Below are 20,558 nucleotides of genomic sequence, written 5' to 3' on the forward strand. Positions count from 1 at the left end.
TATTTCAACTTTTGTGCAACTTTTTTCCAATGTTAACGGATGGAGAATTTTTTTTAACTCACTATAACTTCTTCAACTTCTTCTTCACCGATTTCAACCATTCAACTTGTAAACTGTTCCACTATTTCAACTTTATCAACTGGTTCAACTTTTTGAAACTTGTGCAACTTGTTGAAACTTTTTCAACTTGTTGAAACTTTTACAACTGACACTTTTTCAACTGTTTATAACTTCCTCAACTTTTCAACTGTTTCAACTTTTTGAAACTTTTTCAACTTTTTGAAACTTTTTCAACTTTTTGAAACTTTTTCAAATTGTTGTACTTTTTTCTACTTTTTCAACTGTTTGACACTTGTTCAACTTTTTCAACTTTTTTGACTTTTTTCACTTTTTTCTACTTTTTCAACTGTTTGAAGCTTTTTCAACTGTTTGACACTTTTTCAACTGTTTCAACTGTTTCAACTTTTTGAAACTTGTTCAACTTTTCGAAACTTTTTCTACTTTTTGAAAGTTTTTCAAATTTTTCAAATTTTTTCTACTTTTTCAACTGTTTGACACTTGTTCAACTTTTTCAACTTTTTTCACTTTTTTCACTTTTTTCACTTTTTTCTACTTTTTTAACTGTTTGACATTTTTTAACTGTTTGACACTTTTTCAACTGTGACACTTTCTAAAAAAAGTTGTACAGTTTCAAAAAGTGACACAATTTTCAAAAAGCTGCACAATTTTCAAAAAGTTGCACAGTTTTCAAAAAGTTGCACAGTTTTCAAAAAGTTGCACATTTTAAAAAATTGCCACGATTTTCAAAAAGTTGCTTTTTTAACAAGTTGCACAATTTTCAAAAAGTTGCACACTTGACTCTCAAGTTGCACAACTCTCACTCCAGACCAGAGACGGGCCAGCAGGACAAAGCATTACAATCTACCTGCCGCAGGCAAGCAGCAAAAAGCATTACAGTTTGCCACCAGCATTCACACTATCATGCATTTGCCGCGGGAAATGCAGATCATCTAGTTTTATTTCTGATCCACTTTCTGATCCGAGAGCTTCTAAATCTCAACCCGTAGTCCGGGTTGTGTTTGCGCCGCGGTGATTCACCCCGAGTTTGTCCTCCTGCAGCTACGACGTGTCCATCCTGTCCTCGGCGTGCCACGACGGCTCGCTGCTGCGCCACCCGGACCCCCACCCCCACCCCCACCCCCACCCGTCGCTCTACGCCATGGTGCAGAAGCAGCAGCCGCCGCCCGCCACCGCCTGCAAGGGCGACATGGCGGCCATGATCGAGGTGAAGAAGGACGAGGCGGACCACGACCGGGACGGCTTCCCGTACGACACGCTGCACATCTACGGCTACGAGGGACCCGAGTCGCTGGCGGGGAGCCTGAGCTCCCTGGGGACCTCGTCCTCCACCGCCTCCAACCTGGACTACGACTTCCTCAGCGACTGGGGGCCGCGCTTCAGGACCCTGGCGGAGCTGTACGGCGTGGACGCCCCCGACTACTACCACCAGTACTGACGGGTCAGACCCACACCTGGCGGGTCCAGACCTGACGGGTCGGACCTGGTGGGTCAGAGTCCGGCGGCGACAAAGAGCCATAGAAACACGGTCGCGGTCGGACGAGACCAGCAGCTCCGTTTATAAACACCCATCCTTCCCCCCTTCGCCCCTCCCCCACCCCTCGCCTGTGGTTCAGTGTTAAAGTCCCAGTGAAATGTAACACACTACTTTGCAAAAAACGATAGTTGGGGTTCTACTTGTAAGGTTCCTCTGACTCTGCCCCACCACTGTTGTCGCATAACAAAGTTGTTTGAATTTTGAATCTCCAGCCGACGAAATCGGGGGGAATCCTTCTTGGTGGGCGGAGCCTATATGTGACATCACGAGTTGTGCAGATCTCGACCTGTTGTGTTGTGTTGTGTAGGTGGCGGGAGCGGCTAGCTCGTGCGGCTAGCGGCTAGCGGAAGCCACTAGCTCAGGCGGCTAGTAGACGATCAAGTAAAACCTGGACTCATCTTCGGTGATTCAGAAAAGCTCTTGGACGTGTTGGATCCAGGAAGCCGGTCGTTCTGCCAAAAGTCAGGAGCCTCAAAGCCTCAAAGGTGAAAAGTGGCGGCTGCTGAGGCGAGGAGACGAGGACGAATGGAGGACGAAGCGTCTTCTGCTTCCTCAAACATGTTCCAGACGGGGTCACCGATGGCAGAACCACCTTCTGTGTCTTCTTCATCAATCACTGGGTTTGAAATGACCATGATGATGAAATATGGTTCAATTCAGCCTCTTCGTGGTCAAAACTCTGATCCTCCATAATGTAAACACAACTTGGGCGTGTGCACAACTCGTGATGTCACTCTGTTATTGTCAGAAGCTCCGCCCAGCAGAGGAAATAGCGCCGTTTATCGGCTATTTTCTCGCAGATTGCCGCGTTTTAACATTTTACCTTCAGCCAGTTAGCAGGAAAATGTCCCTAGAAGCGACACCAGAGTGTTTTGGAGGTGGAACCTTCATTTCACTGGGACTTTAAGCTTCCTGATTCTCCACCATCAGACGAGGCTTTTCTTTTTTTCGATATTTCTAAAGATGTTTTCGTGTCGTTTTGCTCATTTCAAGTAAAACCAGGCGCCACGCGATGGGAAACGAGTCGGTGACGGTGTGAGAATCGTTTTAATCGTTTCGAGTCTGACGCCGTCATTTACTTTCTTTTTTTTATTATTGTTATTATATGTGAAGATCAGTGGCGGTCTCTCGTGGTTCCCTGTTGGCACGGCAACGCTACCGCACGTTATTTAATTCAACACACTGAAGCTTTCATATATTTGACATTTATTACTCACGAACTGAAATATTTCAGGCTTTTTATTTTTGTTTTATCCTTTAAAGTTTCAGTGTGTAATTCAAGAAAATGAAAGATTCTCCTTTCTTATATAATCGAAGGCCAATTAAATGTTGTTGTTTTTTAGGTTTTATGTTAAGAGTGAAGAAGGAACGACCACTTTTTTAAAACTTCTTGCAGCTTCTGCTAAACGTCACTTTTATCACGAGTGGAACGACGACAAATGACGCTTTTTGTCCACGTAGTAGACGACGTCCACGGGACGACCGTCCAATCAGAGTCCAGTCACAATTACATGTGGAGTTCCACAAGGTTCCGTCCTGGGCCCACTGCTTTCTGACGTCTTCAGGATTTTACTGGCTCAGATATTCACATTTTGCAGATGACCCTCAAATCTACGTCTCTTTTTCAGCAGGAAACTACAGGTTCTGCAGTTTTTAGCGTCATCGTCCTCCTGTTCATAACTTCTGCACTGTTCACGGGGATATTTGATCTTGTGTGTCTGAAAACAAACTGAAAGCAGAACGGTGAAGCTTTGTGTTTCTGTAAAGTCGTCTTTTGTCACATGAGCTCGTCGCGACGTCATAAACTCACCGCGGTCCTGAAGAAACGCCAGATACGAAATCACCCAAGAACGTTTTTTTTTTTAAAAACATCTTCAACACCCAAAACATCTGACAAATAAGCTGCTGTAGCCTGTTTAAAATTCAAATATATTCCAGCTCTCGCTGCTGCCGAGCTGAACATGAGAGGAGTTGTAACACTTGTTCCCTCCTGCTCTGCTGGGAGTTCAACTACGACGCGTCTCAAAGCAAAACCTGGCTTTTATTTTCATCTTTTAATGTTTTTTTTTTCCCGTCACACTCGTCTCATTTGGCTTTGTGGTCTCCTCTGGCTTTGAAGTGTGTGTGTGTGTTTGTGTGTGTGTGTGTGTGTGTGTGTGTGTGTGTGTGTGTGTGTGTGTGTGTGTGGTGTGACGAAGAGCCCTGAACATGACAGAAAGAGGTGAATTCAGTTTCTGATCTGACGTGTGAATCAGCGTTTTGTCATCCTGAAGCTTTGATCTTCTGTTTCAGTTTCAAGCTGCAATGTTGGCCGTCGTTTTTTGTTTTTTGTTTGTTTGTGGATCGTTCGTGGCAAGTTGGGGGAGGGGCGGGGCAGGGCGGGGGGGGAGGGGCCTATATTCTGTAGTCAGCTGAATGCAGGACCGCCTACTTTATCCTAATAAATTCAACAACACATTATTGTTGATTTGACATCCAGTCGTTTTCATTTTCAGCCTCTTGCTGAATCTTCACTGACTTTTATATTTTTTTAATATAAGTCATATTTAAAGCCGCACGTCCAGCCTGAGCGGAGACAAATGTCCGTACGTGGCTCATTTCTCCACGCTCTGCAGAGCGGGGGGGGTGGGGGGGGGGGGGGGGGCACAATAGGCAGGCGCACAGACAGGAAGTGACACGCCGAGGTCACGGCTTTTTATTTGACAGAAACCGTCATCGCGGATTCTGGCGGAGGTGGAAGCTCCAATCCTCCGAGGTCCACTGACCGCCGCCATCGGGACGATCAGGAAGCGCCGATCGCTTTAACCTCGTTTCCTTTAGCTACCGGAGCCACAAATCACTCAGCGACGCGGTTCTACTACAGGTTTTCCAACGCGACGCGGCGGGCGGCGAGCAGCGAGACACGGGAACTTCATTTCTACAACACAGGAAGCAAAATACGTTTCTGATTTGTTTTTCACAAGCGTTCATTTCCCAGTTAAAAACGTTTTGTTTACATCAAAGGAAAACCTGTTTACTTTCAACAGGTGTTGTAGTTTGGTGAGTCAACGTGGCGGGAGGCCCCGCCCCTGGAGGCCCCGCCCCCTGACCTTTTCACGAACGTCGCACCATTAAAAAGAGTGTTTCAGTTACAAACACGGCTTGTTTGAGGTTTTTTTCTGTTTTCTACGGAATTGACTTTGTTTTTCTACAGACTCTTTGACTTGTGAGACGAAATCCTGCGGAAAAGATAAAAAACTCAATTTCTTTTTCATTCAAACACGTTTTTTTAATCGATTTATTATGAATTCAGTTCAAAAGGAACTTCGTTCATAAGCTGTTCAGGAGTCGTTCTGGAGGCGTTCAGGAGTCGTTTAGGAGTCGTTTAGGAGTCATTCTGGAGTCGTTCAGGAGTCGTTTAGGAGTCATTCTGGAGGCGTTCTGGAGGCGTTCTGGAGTCGTTCTGGAGTTGTTCAGGAGTCGTTTATGTTCATTCAGGAGTCGTTTAAGAGTCATTCTGGAGTCGTTCTGGAGGCGTTTAGGAGTCGTTCTGGAGGCGTTCAGGAGTCGTTTAGGAGTCATTCAGGAGTCGTTTAAGAGTCATTCTGGAGGCGTTTAGGAGTCGTTCTGGAGTTGTTCAGGGGTCGTTCAGGGGTCATTCAGGAGTCGTTCAGGAGTCGTTCTGGAGGCTCCGTCACCTCGGAGCTGCAGAAACGGACTTGTTCATCTCTCTTGTCCTTCACATCGTATTTCCTCTGCGGATGTGCTGGAAAACCCAGTGGCTCTTTAAGTAATCAGGGACTGGCGTCCCGGTGGACCACCCAACCCCCCCCACCCTCCCCCTCCTCCACCCCCCACCCATCCACCCTCCACCCTCCCCCTCCAGCCTGTGAAGCACCTGACCAACAGTCTCTTCATCCACTCTCCTTCCAGCCTGTTTTATCAGAATAAATCACTTCATTCCCGGCCTTCAAAGTAAAATGTCGCTGATTGCCGGAGTTGACGGAGCAACGCGTTGCTCCGTCCGTCCAGATTCTGAATCTTTAAAGATTCCCTGTTTGTTCTGTGTTGTTTGTGCTCGGTTGAGTTTCTCCTGCTAAACTGGACACAATAGCTGGAAGCCTCTCAGCCACTTCCTGTTAGCTTCATTCGTACGGCGGTTCACTCTCGGCCTCGCTCTCCGCCGTACCTCCGCCGTACCGCCGCCGCTCTAATCAGCCACAACCAAACGCCGGACTGGACTTCCTGTCCATCAGGGCCGTGCCCGCCTCTTCCTGCTGTTATCTCCCTCGCCGCTCCGCCACATTGTGCTGACTTCCTGTTAGCGTAGCGAGCCTGGGAAACACCGGCGGGTGGGGGAGGGGCGGGGGGGGGGGGGGGGGGGTGAGGAGAAACCTGGAGGAGGAGGAGAGACGAGGAGAACAATGTGGAGCGGCGACGGGTTCTCCAGCTGTGGCGGAGGAGCGATGACACGTTCCGTTAGCATCCCGCTAAAGTGGCGTCGCTACGGGAATAAATAACTTCTTTATCTTTAACGTCCCAAACGCCAGTGGAAGAGATTTTAAAATCTGTGTTACTTTTGACTTTGCTTGTGCCTATTTGTTGTTGTTGTTGTTGTTGTTGTTTGCTTTTGTAGCATCTATACTTTGCACTTCACGATTATTTTTAAATGATTTTTGTCAAATAGAGGAAAAAAAGACACTTTAAGGGTTTTTTCTAACGACATTTTCAAAATCTGTCACCAACCAAACCTCATCTTCTTTTTAACATCTGCAATCAAAGAACCAACGATGATTAATGGCTTTTCTGGCGGCCATCTTTGTTTGGGTCACACAAAAAAACAACCTTCAATTTAATTAAAATTTCGGGTTTTTTTCCCGCTTTCTCCAAGGCAACAGTATTCTGGCCTTCGTGTGTGTGTGTGTGTGTGTGTGTGTGTGTGTCACCACTACTAATGGAATCAAGGCTGTTCTTTTCCTTCAAACTAAAATAAAATTCCTTGCTAGCAGCTCCGTTCTGCCTTCCTGAAAGTCAGTCGGGAAAATTTCAGGTCACTGAAGAGAAGAACGACAGTTCTGGTTTAGAAAATCCTTGTTTTTGTTTGTTTTTATTTTCTTACGGGTGCCACAGTGTAGCAGAGGCCAGCAGAGACTAGCAGAGACTAGCAGAGGCTAGCAGAGGCTAGCAGAGGCTAGCAGCGGCCAGCAGAGGCTTGCGGCGTCGCCCCACAACAGGAAGTGGCCAGGCTTTAAACCTACGAGATGTTTGCACCTCCGTTGGTTTTGTTTTTGTTTGTTTTTGTTTTCCTTCAGGTGAACCGCTCACTCTGAATAGGAGTGTGTGTTAGCGTTGTGTTAGCATGTGTTAGCGGCCTGTTGCTGAGCTGCTATATGCTAAACTAAACAACCTGCAGGACCTTTTGTTCTGGACTTTACCGGTTTCTTCCTCATGGTTTTCCCACAAAATCCCCCAAAGAATATATTTGTTGATTATTAGATCGTCGTGAGCGTGAGCATTAGCCGCGCGCTAGCCAGGCTACGAGCCGCTGTCACGCTAAACGGGAAGGAAGTGCCCGGTTCCTCGGTTCCAAAGTGAGCAGTTTGACTGAATCAGCGACTTAAAGTCGGCTCTCAACCGGGATTATTATCCTCCTAATCCCTCATCTGGACATTTCCTCAACTTAAATTTAAAAAAAAGAGAGAAAAGCATCGCGGGTCGTTCGTTTCGTCGTCGTCGTCTGAGACGTTCTCATGTTTGCGTCGATGTCGTCGCCCACATCGACTTGTTTGGAGTTCGTTTTTTATTCATCGACTTCTTGTTTTCAACCCCGACCGACTGGGCAGAAGTCCGTTTCCACGACAACGGAGCTCGGAGCCTCTGAAACTCGCCCTCCGTCGCCATGGAAACGGGGGGGGGGGGGGGGGGAACATGTTTCTAGTGTATGTTCTCTGTGTGTGTTGGGTTTTTTTTACTACGACGGCGCCGTCTGAAGGCAGAACGTTTGTTAAAACGCCGTCACGTGAACGCGGCCGGACAATCGTCGGCCTCTCAGGGTCAAACACACAAACATTAGTCACATTTAAATAGAAAAAAAACAAAACTGAACGAACTACAGACGGACCCGGATTTTATTTTGTTGTTTTTTTTTGTGTGTGATTTCAACTCTTCGGTGGTTCTGCTTCTCTTTTATGTTTTTTATTTTCTCAGAACGAAACGTAGAAGAAAAATGTGCCTGACAGTGATTTTCTCTCCGTTTCTGTTCTTTTTATGCCTAAATTACTGTTTTTAACTCATTTGAATCTCGTTTTACCACTGCTGGAAAACAAAACAAAAAGAAAAGTTCATTCTCAGACAATGAGGGTAAAATTGCGTGTGTGTGTGTGTGTGTGTGTGTGTGTGTGTGTGTGTGTGTGTGTGTGTGTGTGTGTGTGTGTCCTCTGGATGTGAATAGAGTGTCAAAGCCAATTAGAATAAAACAATTGTTCTTTTGTACATAAAAGATCTGCAACGGAGCAACATGTGCCTTTATACTAAAACAAATAAAAACCTGTCATTAAGTAATTAATTAAAAATAAATGTTTGGGGGGGGGGGGGGGTGGTGTGGGGGGTGGAGGGGGGGCACAATGTTTTTTCTATATTGTTTTTATGGTGTAAAAGCAACTACTTTTTATTACCTGACATTTTTGTAAGTGTACAATAAAAATAAAATAAAATAAACACTATGAATTTCTTTGGTTGTTTCCCGACTAATATTTACCAACTTTTATTTATTTTTATACTTTATTTTTACATGAAGAAATTTTTTTTTTTAATTTCTTTAAATAACGTATCAACATAAACAAAAAAAAAACATTTTTTTTTATTTTTGCGTGTTTGTGTCTGTGGTTGTTAGAATATTTTCCAACTTTTATTTATTTTTATACTTTTTTACTTTTTTATATCTTTTAACATGAAGAATTTTTTTTTTTAAATCACGTTACAACATAAACAAAACATTTTTTTGTAATTTTTGAGTGTTTGTGTCTGAGGTTGTTAGAATATTTTCCAACTTTTATTTATTTTTATACTTTATTTTAACATAAAGACATTTTTTTTTTATCACGTAACAACATAAACAAAACATTTTTTTTTTGCATGTTTGTGTCTGTGGTTGTTAGAATATTTTCCAACTTTTATTTATTTTTATACTTTTTTACTTTTTTATATCTTTTAACATGAAGAAATTATTTTTTTTTTTAAATCACGTTACAACATAAACAAAACATATTTTTGTAATTTTTGAGTGTTTGTGTCTGTGGTTGTTAGAATATTTTCCAGCTTTCATTAGAAATGTTTATTTAATGAGTCAGATTGTTGTTGTTATTGTTACTAGATCTGCGGGTCTCTGGGGGAAATGACGTCACATCGAGTCTCGTTTCTCCCCCAGACTCAGCCTGACACGTGTCTTTTATTCTGAAACATCCCCAGACAAGTGGACATTTGCTGACGTCACCCGGCGGCTGATTTGTTGCTCATTATCAGCTTCGCCTCTTCGTGTAAAACGATCCGAGGAATGACGTCATCTTCACCTTTCATCTCTGTGACGGTTTCCTGTTTTCTTTGCTTCTTTCTCTCTGAAGTGACTCAGGTCCAGGTCCAGGTCTAGTTCAGGTCCAGGTCCAGGTCCAGGTCCAGGTCCAGGTTCAGCTCCAGGATCTGGTCCAAGTTCATGTTCAGGTCCAGGTCCAGGTCTAGTTCAGGTCCAGGTCCAGGTCCAGGTTCAGCTCCAGGATCTGGTCCAAGTTCAGGTTCAGGTCCAGGTTCAGGTCTATGTCCAGGTCCAGTTCAGATTCAGGTCCAGGTCCAGTTCAGATCCAGGTCCAGGTCCCGGTCCAGGTCCAGGTCCAGTTCAGATTCAGGTCCAGTTCAGATTCAGGTCCAGGTCCAGGTCCAGTTCAGATTCAGGTTCAGGTCCAGGTCCAGATCCAGGTCCAGGTCCAGGTCCAGTTCAGATTCAGGTCCAGGTCCAGGTCCAGGTCCAGGTCCAGGTCCAGTTCAGATTCAGGTCCAGGTCCAGGTCCAGGTCCAGGTCCAGGTCCAGTTCAGATTCAGGTTCAGGTTCAGGTCCAGTTCAGATTCAGGTCCAGGTCCAGGTCCAGGTCCAGGTCCAGGTCCAGTTCAGATTCAGGTCCAGTTCAGGTCCAGGTCCAGGTCCAGGGTTCTCTCTCTCTTTGAGCCCCACAACAGTGAATCTTGACCCTCATCGTGGTCTAAAATGTAATAATTGGTTGGATTTGATGGTAAAACGACTCAGCAGCGCCCCCTGGAACCAGGAAGCCCAGAATCTCACCGAACAGTCACTTGTGGAATCAAACTCATGCAGCCGTTAAAACACAGTGGCGCTCTGCCGCCACCCTGTGGATCCAACCTGTAACTACAGCCTGGCGTTAACACAGAGACTCAAAGTGGTAGAATTTGTTATATTTTCTTAATTATCGGGGTTTTAAACACTTTCTACTTCAGGGGCCACACGTGAGGGACAAATCTATATTTTCTCCCCCCAGAAAACTAAACAATTATTCCAGAAAATGATTCCGATCTCAACATAAAACCCATTTTAATGGAACCTTCTGGTTTAAAAAAAAAAGTTCTCCTGTTGCATTGTGGGTGTTTTTACAAACTGCGCCTGTCGCCTCGGCCTGAGGGGAGAAGTGAGACCCCCCGGAGAGGTTATTCTCCCTCCAGGAGGTTCCAGGGTGTTTATGTTTTCATTCTAAATAAACAATAATTATAAATAAACAAATAAATGCTGCTGCTCTTCTACAGATAATTTCTTCATTAAAGTTTCCAATCACGAGTCGTTTCTGTCCATTTTAATATCTTCCACGTGTAACGTTAGTGGTACTAGTTAGTGGTACTAGTTAGTGGTTGACTCCTCCTCCAGCAGCAGTCCGATTTTATTTATTTAATTTTTAGGGATTTCCTGTCTCTCTGTTCTGCATCTGCCCGGGATGATGCGCCTCTTCCGGTGCGAGACGCTGAACGGGGCTGCAGCAGAGCCGAACCGAGCCGAGCCGAGCCGCGGGACGCACGGAGGAAGAGGAGGAGGAGGAGGAGAGGAGCAGACGTCGCGGGATCAAGTACCGATAGAGGAGGGGCTGTTAGAACAGGAAGAAGCAGTGCAGGGCGGCGGGACGCCGTGTTGACGGGGGGATGTGAGGCCGCGAGGAGCCGAGTGGAGCCGAGTAGAACCGAGTGGAGCCGAGTGCAGAGCGGAGCCAAGTAGAGCCGAGAAGAGCCGAGTAGAACCGAATAGAGCCGAGTGCAGAGCAGAGCTGATTGGAGCCGAGAAGAGCCGAGTGCAGAGCAGAGCCGATTGGAACCGAGAGGAGCCGAGTACAGCCGATTGGAGCCGAGTGCAGAGCAGAGCCGATTGGAGTCGAGAAGAGCCGAGTACAGCCGATTGGAGTCGAGAAGAGCCGAGTAGAGCCGATTGGAGCCGAGTAGAGCCGAGTGCAGAGCAGAGCCGAGTGGAGCCGAGTAGAGCCGAGTGCAGAGCGGAGCCGAGTAGAGCCGATTGGAGCCGAGGAGAGCGAAGCGTCTCGAGCGTCGTGCGGCTAAAATCTCGGGTTTCAACCGAGCTCTATTCTGAGGAGGTGGGCCAAGTCCCGAGAGAGAGAGAGCGCGAGACAGAGAGAGAGAGAGAGAGAGAGAGAGAGAGAGAGAGAGAGAGAGAGAGAGAGGAGGAGAAGGAGGAGAGAGGAGGAGGAGGACCAGCAGACTGGAGATCAGTCTGGGATGTTGCTGCTCTTCATGCATCCTGGTCCAGATGAATTCATTTTTCCACATCATCCAAGGTAAGATTCATATAATCCCTCCATCCCTCCCTCCCTCCCTCCATCACTCCCTCCATCATCTCTCCCCCAAATGTTTCCTGCACAGTTGTGTGTGTTTGATCCTCCTCCATTATGTAATAATCAGCCTGCAGCCCGCGAGGCTCTTTGCATCGTGAACTTGTGACACCAGAACCAGTAGAAACCAGTAGAAACGTGTTTTTTAGCCTCAAACAAACCCTGTAAGTTTATATAAGTCGCTGCTCACGAGCTTCAACTTGAGCTCCAGCAGGTAGAGACGAAGCGGCTCGTCCTGCAGCTTCGGCCCGTTCACGTCCTGATCCTCCCGAATCTGCTCAAACCAGGACACTTCTCCTTTTCTACTCTTTTTTTTTACTCTTCTACTTTTCATTACATAACAGTTGCATTGCTGCACTCGTACTTTCCTCTTTGCAGAGGCGAGGAGCTGCAAGTTGATTTAACAGGCGAGAAAAGGAGATTTTTACTGATAAAGAAAGAAGAATGCACGAGATCAAATCAAACTTATTAAATAAGCCAATACAACCAAATACTGATATTACATTTTATTTAACTTTATTTTATTTTATTTTATTTTGTCTTGTCTTATTTTATTTTATTTTATTTAACTTTATTTTATTTTGTTTTATTTTGTCTTATCTTATCTTTTTTATTTTATTTTATTTTATTTTATTTTATTTTATTTTGTTTAACTTTATCTTATCTTACCTTATGTTATTTTATTTTATTTTATTTTGTCTTGTCTTATTTTATTTTATTTTATTTAACTTTATTTTATTTTATTTTATTTTGTCTTATCTTATTTTATTTTATTTTATTTTATTTTATTTTATTTAACTTTATCTTATCTTACCTTATGTTATTTTATTTTATTTTATTTTATTTAAGGTTCTAAATTCATTGAAATCTTGGGATAAAATGAGTAAAATATGAAGGAAAACCAGACAGAAATGAAGGAACATAATAATAGTAAATGAGAAATAGCAGTTAGAATTTAGTGTTTGATCACAGTTACTTCTTGCCCGTCATTAAGTTACTGTGAAGTTACTAGTTACTAAAGAGGTGTACTTGATTACACACCAGGTCATTAATGTAAATGAATCAGATCTCAATTAAAATGGTGAAATAAACAAGTCAATTGACAAACATTCATACGATAATACAATAATACTACACTGGTAGGATGATTTATGTTCTACTTTACCAGTTGACAACAAAGTACTGGATTAAGTACGAGCTACTAGTTAGCACTTTAATTAGTAATGAGTAAAGAGTTACATTACTTGTTTCTTACTTTCTTTGATGGTCACGTCCTTGTTTACGTGACACGTTTTCAGAAACGACGTCTTACATCTCTTTTGTAACATAAAACTCTTTTTATCACAATGACGATTTGAAACCGACGTCTGTTTCCATGGAAACGGCCGAAACACTGAAAAGTGATGTAGTTCCCATGATGGGACACTAGTTGGTGCTGCTGTTTGTTTCTGTAATAAAACCACACACACACACACACACACACACACACACACACACACACACACACACACACACACACACACACACACACACACACACACACACACACACACACACACACTTCGATTATTTGTGTGACAGCTTGAGACGCGTTCAGTCAATCAGCCAGAGAACAAAACAAAAACTCTCCCCCTCTCTCTCTCTCCCTCTCCCTCCCTCCCTCCCTCTCTCTCTCTCTCTCCCCCCCCCCCCCCCCCCCCTCCCTCTCTCCCTCCAGTAGCTCGTCCATCAGAGGAGGTGACCAGAGGAAGTAGAGATGATCCACTAGGAGGCGCTGAGCTCCGGGTTCATGCTGATGAAACTGATCTGCTCAGGTGAGGAACCACCTTTCTCTCTTCTTTCTCTTCTTTCTCTCTTCTTTCTTTCTTCTTTCTCTCTTCTTTCTTTCTTCTTTCTCTCTTCTTTCTTTCTTCTTTCTCTCTTCTTTCTCTCTTCTTTCTTTCTTCTTTCTCTCTTCTTTCTCTCTTCTTTCTCTTCTTTCTCTCTTCTTTCTTTCTTCTTTCTCTTCTTTCTTTCTTTCTTCTTTCTCTCTTCTTTCTCTCTTCTTTCTCTTCTTCTCTCTTCTTTCTCTCTTCTTTCTTTCTTCTTTCTCTCTTCTTTCTCTCTTCTTTCTCTCTTCTTTCTTTCTTCTTTCTCTCTTCTTTCTCTCTTCTTTCTCTCTTCTTTCTTTCTTCTTTCTCTCTTCTTTCTCTCTTCTTTCTCTTCTTTCTCTCTTCTTTCTCTTCTTTCTTTCTCTTCTTTCTTTCTTCTTTCTCTCTTCTTTCTCTCTTCTTTCTTTCTTCTTTCTCTTCTTTCTCTCTTCTTTCTTTCTTCTTTCTTTCTTCTTTCTCTCTTCTTTCTCTTCTTTCTCTCTTCTTTCTCTTCTTTCTCTCTTCTTTCTTTCTTCTTTCTCTTCTTTCTCTCTTCTTTCTCTTCTTTCTCTCTTTTGTGTCGTTAAAAACCTCGTCTTGTGACGAGTGTTTGATCGACAGTCGACTGGAGTAGAAGCACAATAGAAACTGTTGTTCTGGTGTTGTGATGAAGGGAAGAGGAGGAGAGGAGGAAGAGAGGAGGAGAGTAGAAGACGAGAGGAGGAGAGGAGGTGAAGAGGACACAACCATCTGAACACACATGACAGGAAACTGATTTGAGACCTGGACTCGCTATTTGTAATCCATCTACATATGTACGTCTGAATTCATCCCTCCATCATCCATCATCTCTCTATTCATCCTCCGTCACTCCATCTCTCCATTCCTCCGTCAGTCCATCCATCCATCATGTCATCGATCGACCTGTTCAGCCCTCCATCCAGCAACACGTCCATACGACCTCCATCCATCTTCTCTCGCCCCTTCACTCATCCATCCATCCTTCTAGTCATCCATCCATCCTTCTAGTCATCCATCCATCCTTCTAATCATCCATCCATCCACCATCCATCCACTGTGACGTGTCGGGAGACGTGGAGACAGGAAGTGAGTCACATAATCCTTCAAGAGGTCCAAGAAAAAAACACACACACACACACACACACACACACACACACACACACACACACACACACACACACACACACACACACACACACTATACTGTGTGTTCCCATACATGTCGGCACTGGACCGTCTCAGCTGTGACCATCTGGTGTGACCGAGTGTTTACACACTGTTTTCCTCACTTGAGAGAGAGTGTATGTGTGTGTGTGTGTGTGTGTGTGTGTGCGTGTGTGTGTGTGTGTGTGTGTGTGTGTGTGTGTGTGTGTGTGTGTGTGTGTGTGTGTGTGTGTGTGTGTGTGTGTGTGTGTGTGTGTGTGTGTGGCAGGATTCACTTTCTGTTTACTTCCATGTGAACTCTGTGATTCAAACGGGTTTTGTTTTTTTTAATGCGTTTTCAAAAAGTTTCATTTTCAGTGACTGTTGTCGTCTAAACCGGCATTTCGGGGGGTCGGGGGGGTCTGGGTTAAGGGGGGTCGGGGGGGGTCGGGGGTCACTGCTAGAAACAAATTGCAAATTTTTTCTATTTTTACTTGAAAAACATCCGTTTGTTTTAAAAGACCACATGACAACAGAACAAAAGCTTCATTTAGAGGCTGGAGGACGAACGAATCCTCAAACCAACAATCCTCCTTTCCTCTTTTCCTTCTTTCCTACTTTCTTCCTTTCATCCTTTCCTCCTTTCCTCCTTTCCTATCGTTGTCATGAACAGAAACTCCAGAATCAGGCGCCGAGCAGCAGGTCGTTCACTGGAGAGAGAGAGAGAGAGAAGGAGGGAGAGAGAGGGGGAGAGAGAGAGGGGGGGAGAGAGAGACAGAGATAGAGGTAGAGAGGGAGAGAGGTAGAGAGAGAGGAGAGCGAGAGAGAGAGAGACAGAGAGAGAGAAGGAGAGACAGAGGGGGAGAGAGGGAGAGAGAGAGAGACAGAGAGGTAGAGAGAGAGAGGGAGAGAGAGAGAGAGGGAGAGAGAGAAGGAGAGACAGAGAGGTAGAGAGAGAGAGAGAGAGGTAGAGAGACATTCAGGGAAGAATCCTGACCCACATCCTCTCACAATGTTTACTGACCTAAATATTTCCTCTTCTAAACACGAATCCTAATTTAACGTCTCTGACTGACGCTTCAACATTAAAATGATTTTACAAACGTAGTCGAAGGAAAGTTTGTCAGGAATAAAAACAAATCAAAATAAAAACAGTGGATCAGTCCAGATGTTCAGTTTGTCAGAACTCGTTTCATCAAACCTGGTCGTTTTAGCAGAATCTTACTTTTTCTCCTTAGTAGAACAAAGAACTGTGTCTATAGATAAAGAACCAGATTTGATACATAATGTATCTAATTTGTTACATTTTGTGACAAAGCAAAAGTGTAACAGCTACATTTTGTAACAACTGTTGCAATTTGGAACAAGTTATTAGAAAATGTGTTACATATACATGGAGGATGGATGATGGGTGGATGATGGATGGATGATGGATGGATGGATGATGGATGGTCCTGGTCTTTAATAACTGATACTTAAAGGAGTCATATTCTGGTGCAGTACTGACCGTCTCCTCCGCCAGTCCAGCTCACACAGACACAGCAGATTCTGAATGCAGCTGCTAGGATGTGATGTTCTAATGGAGGAGAATCAAGGTTCTTCATTCTACCTTCAAAGTTCCTTCAAAGTCAAAGACGACACGTTTTTCTTTCCGTCTTTCCTGCTGAGGCGTCGTTTCCTTCAGTTCGCTGCTCCAGTGGAGATGAAACATGACGGCTTGATGGCTGAAGTCCTGCAGGAAGAGCTCTCTCTCTCTCTCTCTCTTTCTCTCTCCATCTCTCTCTCCATCTCTCTCTCTCTCTCCATCTCTCTCTCTCTCCATCTCTCTCTCCATCTCTCTCTCTCCATCTCTCTCTCTCTCTCTGACCCAGGGTCAGTTCTTCCAGTTCAGTAAAGAAACACGACATCCTGTCAGTTCCTCCAACATAAATACCTGGAAGCTGCTCAGTCTCACCTTGACTCCTCTTCTTCATCCTCCTCCTCCTCCTCCTCCTCCTCCTCCTCCTGCTCCTCCTCCTCTACCTCCTTCCTTACGTCATGGAAACGAGACGTGTTCAGGTGTATTGATGAGGATTAGTCGTTGCGTCGCCGGCGTTGGACAGTTTGACAGTTTGAGATTGTGTGTCTTTGTGTCTGGAGTCGTTTGTGGAACGATCTGGTCTTCACCCCCCCCCCCCCCCCCCTCCACCCCCCCGTCTGCTTGCAGTGAGCTCCAACCAGAGCCATGGGGGGTACCCGGACTGCCGCAGTGAGAGGGAGTCGGGCGGGGAGGCGTCCCTCCTGGTGTCTCCGCTGGTGGTGGCGGGGATCGTCATAGGCCTCGTCCTCTTCCTGTCCTGCGTCACCATCATCGTGGGCAGCCTGCGCAAAGACAGCCGCCTCAGGAACCCCCACCTCCGCGCTAGCTACGGTCGGTTCCTCTCCACTCCGACGCTTCAAACGTCAAACGTCCAAATAAAACCCGCAGGAGAGTTCGTAGGGAAACATTGTTTGTTTTGGTGGAGGTTCTTAAAGAGACACGACCTCGGAGGTTCTAGAATCTGGATCTAGAATCTAGCAGCAACTAGAGCCTCGGGAATCAACCAATCAGAGCATACTCTCAGTTCAGCAACTGATATAGGAACATCTGGATGTTAGCGTTAGCTCGGGCGTCTCGCAGCTTCATCTTCTCACCACCGACACTTTATTAGAGCAGAGAAACTTTTCCTGTCCGTCGGAACAGCGCCAAGGCTAACTGGCTGCTACCTAGCCACTACCAAACCGCTACCAAGCCACTACCTAGCCGCTACATAGCTGCTACGTAGCTACTACCTAGCCACTACCTAATCTCAACCTTGCTACTATCTAGCTGCTACCTAACAGCTACCAAACCGCTACCTAGCCACTACTCAGCTGCTACCAAACTGGTAACTCCCTACTACCTAGCCGCTACCTAGCTACTACTCAGCTGCTACCAAACTGGTAACTCCCTACTACCTAGCCGCTACCTAGCTACTACTTAGCTGCTACCAAACTGGTAACTCCCTACTACCTAACTACTAGCAAACCGCTACCAAACTGCTACCTAACCACTACCTAGCCGCTACCAAGCCACTACCTAGCCACTACCTAGCTGCTACCTAACCGCTACCAAGCGACTACCAAGCTACTACCTAGCCGCTACCTAGCCGCTAGCGCTGTTCCACTCAACAACAGGACCCATCACTTTCAACATGACAAGAGTTTCCATGATCGATATGAAGTTAAATCAGGCGCACCGAGAAAAGCAAACACTTTTCTAAAGAGTTATTTATCTATAAATATCACGAGTTTATGTTAAAAAGGTCAAAGGTTAAAGGTAAAGCGCCCCCCGGCTCGGCGTCTCTTCTCTTCTCTTCTCAGGTCTGGACGGTTTTTCTTACGGCGGTTCGGCGGGAGATCTGCGGTCCGACTGCCTGGAGGACGTCCCCCCCGGTCTGGACTTCCTCCCCTACAGAGACAGTCTGTCTCAGATCAGCAGCCTGTATCCCGACTCGCCGCCGCGGTAAGAGACGGGCCGGCTTTGTCATGTTGGACATTGGACGGGAGGACGTGAGGAAGTGTTTTGACTTGGTGGTTTAAAACCCTGCGTGTCTCCGTCCCCACCTTCACTGGGACAGACGACGTCAGAGACACTTTTGTCTTTTTCCCCCCAATTATGTCAAACGTCACGTACAAACTGTTCCCCACCCTTCAGTCATCCCCTCGTCTGTCCGTTCATTTACTGGAGAGCGCGACCTCCACCTCCGCTGGCCTTTGTAAAGGTGCAGAAGAAGAGGAGGAGGAAGAGGAGGAAGGAGAAGAGGAGGAAGAGGAGGAAGGAGAAGAGGAGGAAGAGGAGGAAGGAGGAGAGGAGTGATTGTGTGGGAGACGAAGCAGATAGAGAGAGAAGGAGCTGCGTTTGTCCTCCAAATGTCAAACGCTCTAATTGGCAACTTTAATAATTCACACACATCCCTCTCCTGCTGTGTGTGTGTGTGTGTGTGTGTGTGTGTGTGTGTGTGTGTGTGTGTGTGTGTGTGTGTGTGTGTGTGTGCGTGTGTGTGTGTGTTACTCCACCTGAGGGTGTCAGAAAGTCCTGAATATTCAGTTTGATTTTACACCTTGACACTTATTGACTTGCATATTTTTTGCAGTTTTGTCTTCAAAAGAAAGATTTATATATAAATTATATATAAATTATATGAACGAGGCGCCACGACAAAAAAAAACCCAAAACAAGACATGTTTTAAAAAGTTTTTGTGATTTTGCATTTTAATTTCAGTGACTTATAATCTTAAAGTTTTTAACCTTTCATTATATTTGCGATGAATCTAAAACGCATTGAAATTTTCCTCCGTGAATTAAATCATATATTTCTTGTTTTTAGATCCACTTTATGAGTAAAACTTCAGATTGTGGCCTCGGATTCACACGTTACTATTTAATGGTAACAAATTCACATGTTGTGGTTTTTAAGTGACTAATTGTACAAGAGAAGGGAATATTTCTCGTCCTAAAATGACCACGACTCCGTCGGTTCGTAGGAAAACCAGGAGTCCTGCTGCTGCGGCGCCTCAGGTCCCGTTTCCATGACGACGTTCAGAGTCAAAACCACAACTGAAGTTTTGTGTTTTACCGTTTTCACTTATAGAGAATGTGGTTTAAAGATGCGGTCGACAGTAAGACGTCGACAATTATTTAATTTCAGTAAAAGTGTTGACAGGTGTAGTACCAATTTACACCACGAGGTGGCGACACCACTCACACTGCAGGCCTGTCAGTCGTTGCACTGCGTGTGTGAACATGGAAAACATGCAAACAGAGTCGGAATTTTTGTGCATTTTTTAACATTTGAAAGAAGGAATTACACATTACAATGTTTAAAAGCTGTAAATGTATCTGTCTCAGTGAATTTTAGTTAAAAATCACACAAATGGATCTTTTATGATTGTTTTGTGTTCGGCTCAGCTGAAGCCCCCCCCCCAAAAATAAATCAAAATAAATATTCTGCTTCACGAGAGACAAGAAAAGAACTGAGACGGAGAGAAAAGGGGAGCGAAAGAGAAACGTCAGAGCTTCTGGCAGAAAACCAGAGAGAGAGCCTGGACACTGTGTGTGTGTGTGTGTGTGTGTGTGTGTGTGTGTGTGTGTGTGTGTGTGTGTGTGTGTGTGTGTGTGTTCTGCTGGCATGTTCCTCCTCCGTCACCACGGCGATCAGAACTCGCCTGCGGAGCCGTAAAGCTGCTGCACGACCAGCGACTCCACTTCAGAAGAGACATGACTATAAATATATAAATAGAAATATATAATTAATTAATGAATCGATTAAAACCACAATTTTCATGACGTTGCCATGTAAACGTGAAACTTCCCTGAAATGAAAAACTCCCGTCTTCGTTGCGTCGTCCTGAGACGAGCTGCAGCTCGTCTGCCTCGACAAAGCTGGTGCAGTGATGCTGAGTCGGCAGAACTCTTCTTCTGTGGTGGAGCGTTTTAACGCGGCGGTTCCTGACGTGGATTCCCTCGCCGGGCCTCCGGACGGGAACCGTGAAGTCACGTCGGTGTTTCTAGTTCTCACTCTCCCGTGTTGATCTTTGATCTTTGATCTTTGATCTTTTGCAGGTACGACGAGTGCGTCGGCGAAACGCCGACCCGGACGTACGTCCCGACCGATGACCCGCCTCCGTACTCCCTCCTGGACCCCTGCCGGGCCCAACCGCCACCGGGGACCTCGGCCGGCGCCGCCCACCCCTCCCCCTCCCACGACCCGCCAGGACTGCACGTCGCCGCCATCTCCTTCCCCCTGGAGGCGGCGCCGCCGTACGAGGAGGTGGCGGCGGAGCAGGGGACGCCCCTCCCCCTCGTGCCGTGTGACCTTTATAAACACCAATCGCAGGGCGGGGAGGACGGACGCTCGCAGCAGCCGGCGGCGGCGGCGGAGCGCATCCTGCTGGACAGTTAGTCCGGGGCGGAGCGGCGGCGGCGGCGGCTCCAAACGTCTGGAGAGACGTTGACGTCTTCCACCCGATCAGCCTGAAACTTCAAAGGGACTCTGGCGA

At 45.6% G+C, this 20,558-nt stretch overlaps 2 protein-coding genes across 3 annotated transcripts in view; both read left to right on the forward strand.

Annotated features, from left to right (window-relative positions):
• cdh5 (cadherin 5) overlaps window positions 1-3,951 on the forward strand; it is a gene marked incomplete at its 5' end in the record, with an annotated part of 38,298 nt that extends 34,347 nt beyond the window's left edge. The window contains one exon of the mRNA XM_080507863.1: window positions 1,120-3,951. Coding sequence (XP_080363989.1) covers window positions 1,120-1,516 — 397 coding nt within the window. The 3' untranslated portion in view covers window positions 1,517-3,951. The remainder of the gene's footprint in view (window positions 1-1,119) is intronic.
• A 7,360-nt stretch (window positions 3,952-11,311) lies between these two features.
• On the forward strand, window positions 11,312-20,558 carry bean1 (brain expressed, associated with NEDD4, 1). 2 transcript variants are annotated; one of them, XM_080507522.1, is made up of 5 exons: window positions 11,312-11,430; window positions 13,202-13,298; window positions 16,705-16,908; window positions 17,880-18,021; window positions 20,122-20,558. In XM_080507522.1, the coding sequence occupies exons 2-5, from the start codon at window positions 13,274-13,276 to the stop codon at window positions 20,459-20,461; spliced, it is 711 nt and encodes a 236-aa protein (XP_080363648.1). In that variant the 5' UTR covers window positions 11,312-11,430; window positions 13,202-13,273; the 3' UTR covers window positions 20,462-20,558. The 2 variants fall into 2 exon arrangements, with proteins under 2 accessions (XP_080363648.1, XP_080363649.1); XM_080507523.1 differs by having other exon boundaries at window positions 11,367-11,430; window positions 13,205-13,298.

This window comes from Blennius ocellaris, assembly GCF_963422515.1.
Source record: "Blennius ocellaris genome assembly, chromosome: 13".
In the NCBI taxonomy this organism is placed as follows: domain Eukaryota; kingdom Metazoa; phylum Chordata; class Actinopteri; order Blenniiformes; family Blenniidae; genus Blennius; species Blennius ocellaris.

What these genes read in the sequence shown, in the direction of transcription:
- bean1 (XM_080507522.1), top strand. Translation starts at nt 13,274, where the DNA reads ATGCTGATGAAACTGATCTGCTCAG. An exon ending in GATGAAACTGATCTGCTCAG is followed by an intron (nt 13,299 to 16,704) that starts GTGAGGAACCAC and finishes GTCTGCTTGCAG; the next exon opens with TGAGCTCCAACCAGAGCCAT. An exon ending in CCACCTCCGCGCTAGCTACG is followed by an intron (nt 16,909 to 17,879) that starts GTCGGTTCCTCT and finishes TTCTCTTCTCAG; the next exon opens with GTCTGGACGGTTTTTCTTAC.